A 10,845-nucleotide genomic window follows, 5' to 3' on the forward strand; every position below is an offset into this window, starting at 1 on the left:
ATTGTCCCTATAAAGCAATGGTTATCTTCTGTCCAATTAGCCAGCTCTAAACATTTCAACAAAACTCTTGCAAAGCATTACTCTGATCACCCCTAGTTTAGAAAATATTGTATTATAAATTCTGATTGAAACTACAAATCTTGTTACACTATAAAGTAAATAACAGCTTATATATTAGAAAATAACTTTGGGGAGATTATCACAATATTTTAAATTAATTCTATACATACACTCAGTCTGGTCACTTTATACTAAAATCAAAACTGTCACCTTGAATTTTTACTTGAGTTAATATATAAAACAAGTTTTTTGTGAAGCTAACATATTTAATAGAACAGTTATCTTCTGGACTGGCCTACTTCAGACTATCAGACAGGAGCCATTCCCCGAGTATAGTTAGAGAGTTTCATTTGGTGGGAGGCAATAACATCAAAGCTCAGTTCTTGTCTGTTTTATATCTAATAAATGACCAAACAATAAGTAAAAAGAAATATTTGTCTTTGCAAATGAAAGATTATTAACAAAACTTTGCAAGAATAATACCATTAATTGTCTGATGAGCCATTTTACAGGAAGTTTTTGTGAAGAACTGTGTGTTATTCCTATCTCCCAATGACACTCTTTAGTATATTGTCTTGCCAAAACCCACACAGTACAGATATGCACCTAAGTTTAATTATGAAACATTTACAGTTCTAACTGCTAGTAAAGTTAAACACAACTCTTGCAAGAAATATTATTGTATTTACATGAAATATGAATAAAAGCATGCAAGATTAAAGCTTCTATTAGTACCTTAATTTTTGTGTGAAATTCTTTCTTTGTTATTTTTATTTCTTGAAAGGTGGCTCCACTTACCTGCTCCATGTACACGAGAAGAGCTTCTTTGTTGTTCTGCCACTCAACAGAGAGATTCTTAGCTGGTGGATACTTACAACATGTTAACTCCAGAGTAATTTCAAAACAGTTACTGTAAATGTAATTAAAGTCTTGCATTCCTCCTAATTATATAACGAAAGAGAGAGAGAGAGAAACCATAAGCATTCTTCAAATCAGAAAAGGAAGTAATTCTGTGTCAGACAGCAAATCTAATGCTAATAAACAAAATCACTAATTTGGATTAGCTGATTATTTCAGTAAGTTGTAGCATGATTTGGTTAAGCCAAAAACCTTAAATTAATCATAATAACAATAAATTATAATGACAAGCACTAGGATTACTTGGTTAACTAAACACTGTAATAGTATGGAACACTGATTTTGATTAGTTAATTTTCATGACATCAGTTGACACAATCATAATTTTGATTAATCAGTGCTCCCAGGTAAGAACTATGTTAACCATTGAATATTAGTCAGATACTATTGTATCAAAAGTTAGTCAATGGGCAGAGAATGAAATTGTTAATAAGCCAGTCAGACTTGTTTCTTTTTCCTCATTAACACTGATATCAGCTTTTCGGCCAATATGTCTCACCAGACATTAATGGGGAAGATTTTTTTTGAAAAGCCTAGTTCAAATACTACAACTAAAAAAGAAACTGAACAAAATATCTGTGAGGAGCTTACAATTATGTACAAGCTGGATGATGATAAAGGTCCAAAGCCTTCAAAGAACTTTCAGCAGCTACAACATGAAAATACTGAAGGCAAAGAACAAACTATTTTGTCAGTTTTGTGTAAGTAAAGCAAAAATAGATTTATGAAAAGCCTAATAAATATCCAGTTTTCTTCCCTTGCAGCACCTCAGATTGTTTAATTCATAGTTATGCTCTATTTTCAGTTTTTTACTAAGAACACATTGAGTAAAATGTTTGAATTTGAAGTAAAATATGTAGGTTAACAAATACATTTCAACAAGTTTTACAAAATATTAGGTTTGTAATGAATGGTAGCTTTGACCTTTGAAGGTTTGGAACACATCACCAAACAAAAGTTTGAATGTCCCACAGTGCTAATTCACATAATTTATTGATGATGTCACAGTAAGTACTAGTAAGCTCATATTACAAGAACATCCTATTGTGGCCAATTAAAAGAATCACAGCTAATTTAATGAACTTTAAATAACACTCACCATTCCTGTCCTTGTCTTTTTAACATAAAGTTGTTGATCAATTTAACACATCTAATACACATAATAATAAACATAGAGAACAAATAACACTAGCAGTTTGATTAGGCAACAAATACAGATTTTCAATTATAACAAACGGTTTAAATATTACACTTATCGGTTCGTGCATATTCAATGTTTCAAACTTATTCTACTATAACAATTCTTTTACATTTAGAACATTACATATTTAATACATTTATTTAAAGAACTGTAGCTGCTAAGCATACTCCGTGTTTCACCAATACAATATACTCTGGTGCACGAGGAGCTAATATGTGCAATGTGCAATGCTTTGGTAGAGTGTGTTGTTTTTTTAAAGTTCAATGGCATCTATTTAAGTAATGGCTATTATACAAATCGAAAGATTGAGCTTTCCATGTACAGAAATTTACTGTATCATTACTGTTAAAATATTATTAAACAGATGCTGTAAACAACAAAAAACACAACAACTAGATACCTGGCAGCCAGGAATGATTTCAAACACTAAATACCCAACAGTCCAAACATTTCAATATTGATGAGATATCATTTCTCACTTGACTCAGTAAACGAGTAAACAGTAAATTACAAACTTATTTCTCTTCAACTTGATTAAATGATCTGAATAAAACATTTGCACCAGACAAACTTAATGTCTTCATTCTTGTTGAGTTCAATCTTTGTGTTTGCTGTTAGTTAGAGGAATAATTATCAAAATGCTAGATATATCATCATTGATAACTTTATGACACAAATATTTATAACATTTCAATATTATGACTGATATTTTATATATACTTTTTTAAAATTATTAAAAGTATTTATTGTTATTATCATTGTCACCATTATTTTTATTATTACTGTTCCTACTCATAAATATGCTGGGTATCTAACCATGATAAAAAAAGAAATCTGACAATGTCTGAGTACTGCTTGATAAATCTTTGAATGTTTAGAACTATCACTGAATTACTGGTTAGTGAACTAGTATTGAAACAAAAACTTGAAGTATAAGCTACTTTGGTTTTATACAAGTCAGTGTTACCGATATTTTCCCTGTATGTTGTCAAGATGCTTATGAGATGTTTTCCCAATCCTTTAAATCTTTTTAACAAATAGCCCATTTACTGTTCTGTTACAGTTCACTAAATGTAATATTTAAATACTGCCATTTTTTATTATTATTATTATTGGTGTGCTTCACATACATTTAACTACATAATTTTAAGTTTATGTTGGTTACATTACTAATTTTAAAGACCAAAGCAATAACTAAAAAGCATTTACTGAGTTGCTCATTCCCTATGTACAACATATATATTTATATCTGGGGCTCCAGTGATAATTAGTAGAAATAACACATCACTATTGTACAAAAAAAAGAAGTCCAGAACTTGTAGAGTTCAATTTCTGAGTCCCATTCTAAAACTTGGAGGCTTCAGAATACTATACTCTAAAGTAAATGTCACTTTCACCCTGCCACTTTGTATAATCTCAAGCCAAATCATTCAGATTATAGAATATTTACATTTCATCTTGTTTATTTCTATTTGTGTGAGCAGCATTGCTTAGGGTATGCCTAAGAAGTGTTACAAGTGATACCATCTGAATATTTCAAAGAGTCAAAACAACAGCTAAATAAATATTTGATATTCTGCTATGTCAATGGTAGAGATTTACTATTAAGGTCACAGATTGCTCTTACAATCATTAAAAGTGAGTGACAAGAATATTAAGCACAAGTTAAATGTTTAAAATTATGACAGAAATGTATTTAAAACTTTAGGGTCACAATCATAAAATAGGAAAATTTGTAAACAAGAAACAGAAATTCCTTTAGGCCTATGTGCCTATGGGATCAAATTAGGGATATCCATGGGGCCTTCACACATTCAACTTTTGCCATACAAACAAAAGTTCTGAATGTATAATAACACACCATGATGTCCAATAATTAAAAACACTGAACTGATGGTGCATTTGTGTACATTTTCTGTGTGATTCATGTTAATGGAGACCTTGTAATCTACAGAATCATGGACCCATAAGTAATTATTTGCATACCAGTTCAGAAAAAGTCTTTAGAAAGCCAATAAGGATATAAATCTAAATGATAATTCAATGGCTGAATTCTTACACCTTATACAACAATTTCATGGTGGTGTCTATCTAATACTCAGAAGAAACAATAGTCACATATTTTAGTTGTTTGCATTATAAGTCAAAATTAAACGAATAAAAGAATTTGCTGGTCCATAATAGATGAATGCAACCTCAAATGAAAAGTTTAAAAGGTACATCTTAACAAGGGTTTGGGAGACCAACCACCTCTGACAGGTTGCTCTCCTTTTAAACACAAATATCTGAAATGACACTGTAGTGCACAGCTCAGTGTGTTAGCTGAGGATTAAAAAAATTTTACTAACTAGAAGCTTTCAAAATGTTTTGTGGGTCAGGGATATAACATTAGTTCTCACAGTACTGTGAAAGAAAAATCTTAAATGTCTGTTCTCTCAGGCAACTTAAATTCCCAAAACCAATTTTGATAGTTTTTCAGCTAACACTACACATGCATAAAAGAAAATAACATTGGAAAAATGATAATAAACATTAACCATCCATTCATGAGAAACCATAATGTTTTAGGTCATACCCATAAAATTTCATAAATTTAACCAAACAACCAATTTAACATTTTAACTGTTAAATAAAAAAGCTTACACCCTCCAATCATCTGGTCTTTGAAGCAATTAGTCTTAAGCTAACATACTGTCACATTTGAAAGTCTGGGATATATTAAACACACTGGAATAAACTTTTTCTTTTCTTTAATGCACATGAATTACTAAACAAATTAGTTGTTGTTGTTGTTTTTTTGCAATATACACAAGAACGAAAAGTAGCAGTGATGAATTGATGATTAAACACAATTTTCATACAAATTCATAGTTTAGAATCAAACTGATATTCAAAACTAATCATGTAAAAAATAAACAGGTTCATTATTGCTTTCCAAAATCATGGTTAAAACATGGTTAATACAATGAAGTTTTAGCATCTTTACTTAAAAACTGTTTGTATACAAAACTTTATCATGAAGTACAACTAAGAAAATATATGTTGCAGTGTTAAATATTGAAATACAGCCCTTTATCATACAACTACAAAAAACTACACAACAAATCAAAATATTAAAAAGTAACTCAAGAACTTCTTTTAATAATACAACTCTAAGCATAAAAATTATTTGCTCTCAAATAAAATGGGGATGTATTTTGTTTGAAAAAAATAACAATATGAACTTTTTACGAGATAAATTTGGTAGCATGCATTACATTTTCCACGAAAACCATCAATTTAATAGCATCACATAGTTTCTGAAATACTTCAAACACTGCATTAAATATTTTTTATATAGAAATTTCAAACATTTTTAGTTTTATATACTAATAGCAACATTTTACTTGCCCTAAAAACCTACTGAGGAAAAAAGTTTCACTGGATTGTCCTCATCAAACTTTATTCAAGGGTATTTCAAGTGTTTGGTAATATAAAATTAACTTAATAATAAAGTTAATTCCCTCTACATATTTTCAACATTTATACATAATAATTAAATATTTACCTGTTACATCATACCACTCAGCTCCATTGGTTATTCCATCTTTAAAGTCATCTAACTCGCATACCTTCTCAGTATGCATTGTTTGGTGCTTCTCAGCATAAAGTTTGGCAAGATATTTAAAAATATTATCATCTGGTGATGGACTTGGGTGTCCCGATGGTTCATGCTTTTTAGAATCATCAAATGGATAACTTGCTACAACTGACCCACCATGCAAATTTGCTGATAAAACAAATGGGTTATTTACTATCCAGGACATAACAGCAACAGTTTCTGGCTCTCTTTTCGTCATCATGAAATCACCATCTTCCATTGTGAACTGATCAGGGAAGTCTCTATTCAGGTCTTTTCCATTAGCATTTTCTCTGCCAGATGCTAAACGACTTCCCCAACAATCGCCTTCAGTAGCTTTTTCAAAACCATCTGGATTCATTGATGGCAAAATATGAATCTCTGCATCATCAATAATTTTGGAAATTCTTTCGTTTTTTCCATAATTTTGCAACAGATGTTGTGTTAAGTAAAGTAACAACTGTCTCCCAACTGCTTCATTTCCGTGGATATTTGCTACATATTTAAACATAGGTTTCCCAATTTCTCGAAACGTCACATTACTGGTTATTTTCACAACCAACAAATCTCGATTTTTAACACTTTTCCCTATTGAATAAACATTTGCTAATAGTGGATACTCCCTTTCCAAGTTGCGTAAAAATGTTGTCATTTCTTCATAATTCATATAACTAGACATATTAATTCCATCTACAATACTGGTATTATGATATTCTTTTGATTCTGCTAATATTACGAAAATATGAAAGTATAAGAGAATTGTGACAGTAAAAATTATTTTATTCGCTTGGCCTAACATTAAAGACGTGTCACTCAACGTACCTGCCATCTTGAAGTAAAAGTTATTAATGCTTCTGTTGAACTCTAGTAAAAGTTTATAAACTTCGCAAATTTAAAATATTTATAAGTTGCCATGTTTGTCCCTAATATGTTTTAATCTAGAGCAGCAGTTACACTATTTTCTTTGTATGTGACCCCTTTAACAATTTTTTAAAATATTTTGGGAAACTTACTGTCTCATTAAATCAATTATAAAATCAGTTTATAATTATCTTAATGTAATTATCCTAACTCGTTGTCAGTCTACGCACTATTCATAGGGCAAATGGATTTTTAAGTTGTACCTACAGAAATACTGAATACAAATCTAAATAGGTCATAATTTTATTGTATAAGTCACTGATTAGGTAATATTTAGAGTATTGTATTCAGTCTTGGGCTTTTTACCTCAAGAAATACATTGAATTATTTGATATGGCTCAAAGAAAATGTGCTAGAATGGTACCTGAAATGGAGGGGCTGTCATATAAGAAGAAATCGAATTCTTTTAAATTGTTTTCTCTTGAAAAAAGAAGAGTTAGGAAGAATTTGATTGAGGTGTTTAAGATTTTAAATGAAATTTATAGTGTTAATTCATCATTTTTCATATTTAACAATAAGGATAGTAGGACTAGATGACACAGATATAAATTTTGTCAGGGTAGGAGTCGTATTCAGCTAATTTAGTTTTATTTCTTTAAGAGGGTGGTTGGCTTTTGAAACGGTTGCCTTCAAATGTTGCAGAGGCATTAAATTTAAGTGAGTTTAAGAAAAAGCTTGATAAGTATATAAATGATAAGGGCTGGTTTTAATATATATATTTTTAATTTTGTTTAGAGGATTGAACAACCAAGATGGACCAGTAAGTCCCATGCTGCCTCAAAAAGTTATATTATGTAATGTTAATAGTAGCAAGCGCACAAACTTGTCATAAGTAAAACTGAATGAGTGTTCTTCGGGAGCGAACATTTTGTCTCTGAAAAAGAAAGATTCACCTTTTTAAAGCACTTGGTTATAATTCATTTGTATCAAGACTCCTTAAACCTAAATGTTTTTCTAACATCATGAATGAGCGTGTTTTGTTTTGCTACTTCTTCTCTTAATTACTTCTGTATATAAAACACGAAAAAAGTACTTCATCCTAAATGAATTAAAATTCAAATTCATCCACATAAAATATTTCACCAATTTTGAAAAACGAAACAAATATAATTTCCTTAACTTACATAATGTAGTTATATATATATATCTTTTTCAATTTAGTTTGTTTGCTTGTTTTTGAATTTCGCGCAAACCTACACGAGGGCTAGTCGTCCCTAATTTAGCAGTGAAAAACGAGAGGGAAGCAATTAGTCATCATCATCCACTCTTGATCTACTCTTTTACCAATGAATAGCTGGCTTGACCGTAACATTATAACGCTCACACGGCTGAATAGACGAACATGTTTGGTGCGACGGGGATTCGAACCCGCGACCCTCAGATTCCGAGTCAAGCGCCTTTTGGTGTCTGTCATTTTTGTTTCCGAATTTTTTCATGCATTTGCATTACATATATCAACTCGAATTTACTGGTTTCAAAAGAGTCTGTATAGCTAATCTGAGAGATAAGGGTTAATATTACAGGTTTGTGTAATAAAATATTATTAGTATTACAAAGTAGCGGTGCTCTTACACTATGCATATCGTTAATATTAATGTGATTGTTTTTGATAAAGCTTGCAACGAAACGTAAGTTTATCCCAGTTAACTAATATTTACATATAGACTGGAAAATCAGATATTTCCATGGGCTTTTAACAGAAGCGAGGTAATTGACAATAAAATTAAAACAATATGTTGGATGACGAATCGTATAATTATACAAAAGCTTACATTTTACCACTTACATGTCTCAATTCACTGTGCAATTTGAAAGATGAAACAAGATTTTTTTAATACTTGAGCAAAGCTAAATAATGCTAATTGCGCAAACCATCCTTATGTTTTGAATTCGTTAGCCCGAAGAAAAGCAACTTTCAATGGTACACACATTGAACTGTTATAATGCATATATGACTAAAGTGTGTAGCACAGAACGCGAGCCACAAACCTCCCGATTCATAGGCCTCTACGTTAAACAACCAAACATGTTCTCTCTCGTACTTATAAGCCATTTTGAATTCAGAGAACACTAGTTAAAGTTAATTAAGAATAACTCATATTTCTGTCAATAGGGAATTTTTATTAAATTACTAATTTAATTTTGAATTAATATAGCTGGTGACGAGATAATCATTACTAATCATTTTTTTTTTAAAATGTATCAACTAGGATGACCAAGGAATGTCAAAACGTTGTTATCTACTTTTCAATAAAAGTGTTAATAACCAAAGCAGCCGTTCTGAGATAACTTTTATTTCAAGTGGGTTTCTCATCATCGAGAATTAATCATTTTAAAACTATATACACTGCTGGCCAAAATCTAAAGGCCAATGAACATAAAAAAAAATATGCATTTTGCGTTGTTAGACTCAACCACTTATTTGAGTAGAGCTTCGAATGATGAAAATAAGAAAAGGGAAAATAAAAAAAAAAAAATTTTAGCATTTAATAGGGAATATGTGAACACTATGAAATTAGCCTAAATACTAGCTGGTCAAAAGTTTAAGACCATACCAAAACGAAGTCCTAAACAGGGTAGGAAATAACCAACAAGAGGTCTCAGTAGTGTGTTGCACGGTCGTCATTGCGAATAACTGCAAACATTTGCTTTGGCATGGTCGATATATGCGTTGGCAGAAAACTGGCTGGAATGTTATTTCAAGTGGTGAAGATGGTTTCACGAAGATCATGCACTGTTTGGAATTGACGCCCATTTCTATAAACTTCCCTTGCCATCAACCCCCAAGCATTTTAGTGATTTTAGTGGGGTGCAGTTCGGGCAAACACACTGGATGGTCCAAAAGAATCACGTTATTTGCCATGAAAAGTCCTTTGTCCTGCGGGCATTGTGGATTGCAGCATTGTCCTGCTGAAAAATCCAGTCATTTCCACACAAGCGAGGGTCTTCAGTAAATGAGGATGCTCCATCCAACATGCCAACGTAGCCAGTCGCTGTTTGACGCCTCTGTATAACCTGAAGCTCCATTGTTCCAGCATCCCAGATCATGATGGAACCTCCTCCACTGTGTCGTGTAGAAAATGTCTCCGGTGGGATATCCTTACCGTGCCAGTAATGTTGGAAGCCATCTGAACCATCCAGGTTAAATTATTTCTCTACAAACAACAAAACCTTCTTCCACTTTTCTACGTCCCATGTTTGGTGCTCCTCAGCAAATATAACCAAGCTGTTTCGTGGTGTGGAAAGAAGCGTGGCCTTTGAAGACGGTTACGGTTTTTAAAGCCTGCCTCTCGTAGATGCCATCTTATTGTTCTTGAGCTGCATTCTGCGTTTGTAAGGGTTTTAATCTGGACGACGATCGGCTAGTGTTTTGCCAGACAACTCTTCGAATCCTTCTGCTCAACGCCGGCGAAAATTTCTTGGGCCGACCATTTGAAATTCTCGTTCTGTATCCCTCAGGGTCTTTTAAGAAATTTGCAGCAGCTGTTTTACTACGCCCAATCTCACCAGCGATGGCACGTTGAGGGAGACCATACTTTTGCAGCTCGACAATTCTGCCACGTTCAAACTATGTCAAATTTTTAGCCTTTGCCATGTTTTCTTTTACCAAATGTAACACAGGGGATGTCAATGGGAGATGTTGACAACGCTAATGCTTGAACACAAATGACTAAATTTCGTTACATGTTTACCGATTAACGCTTCGTTTCAGTAAGGTCTTAAACTTTTGACAAGCTAGTATTTAGGCTAGTTTCATAGTGTTTACATTTTCCCTATTAAATGCTAAAAGGTTTTTTATTTTTATTTTCCCTTTTCTTATTTTCATCTTTCGAAGCTCTACTCAAACAAGTGGTTGAGTCTAACAACGCAAAATGCACCTTTTTTTTTATGTTCATTGGTCTTAAGATTTTGACCAGCAGTGTATACCAGGGGTGTGGCAACTCCATAGCCACATGTAACCAATGGATAGCACAGTTGTGGCCAGCCCGAGTTTAGGAATCAACTTTTTCCATCATTTATTTTTTTCTCGCAAATTTGGCAACCAGCAACTGCACTGCCTCACGTCATCGCTGATGTCGGGCGCTTTATTACCGCCACAAACTCCGCCCATTTTGTAACGTCAGTC

General features: G+C 32.4%; 1 protein-coding gene across 1 annotated transcript in view; it reads right to left on the reverse strand.

Annotated features, from left to right (window-relative positions):
• LOC143253783 (carboxypeptidase D-like) overlaps positions 1–6,630 on the reverse strand; it is a 41,268-nt gene extending 34,638 nt beyond the window's left edge. The window contains 2 exon segments of the mRNA XM_076508146.1: positions 859–1,001; positions 5,727–6,630. Of these exon segments, the coding sequence (XP_076364261.1) occupies positions 859–1,001; positions 5,727–6,627 (1,044 nt within the window). The 5' untranslated portion in view covers positions 6,628–6,630.
• Positions 6,631–10,845: the final 4,215 nt, after the last annotated feature.

Source organism: Tachypleus tridentatus, chromosome 6 (assembly GCF_004210375.1).
Source record: "Tachypleus tridentatus isolate NWPU-2018 chromosome 6, ASM421037v1, whole genome shotgun sequence".
NCBI lineage: Eukaryota > Metazoa > Arthropoda > Merostomata > Xiphosura > Limulidae > Tachypleus > Tachypleus tridentatus.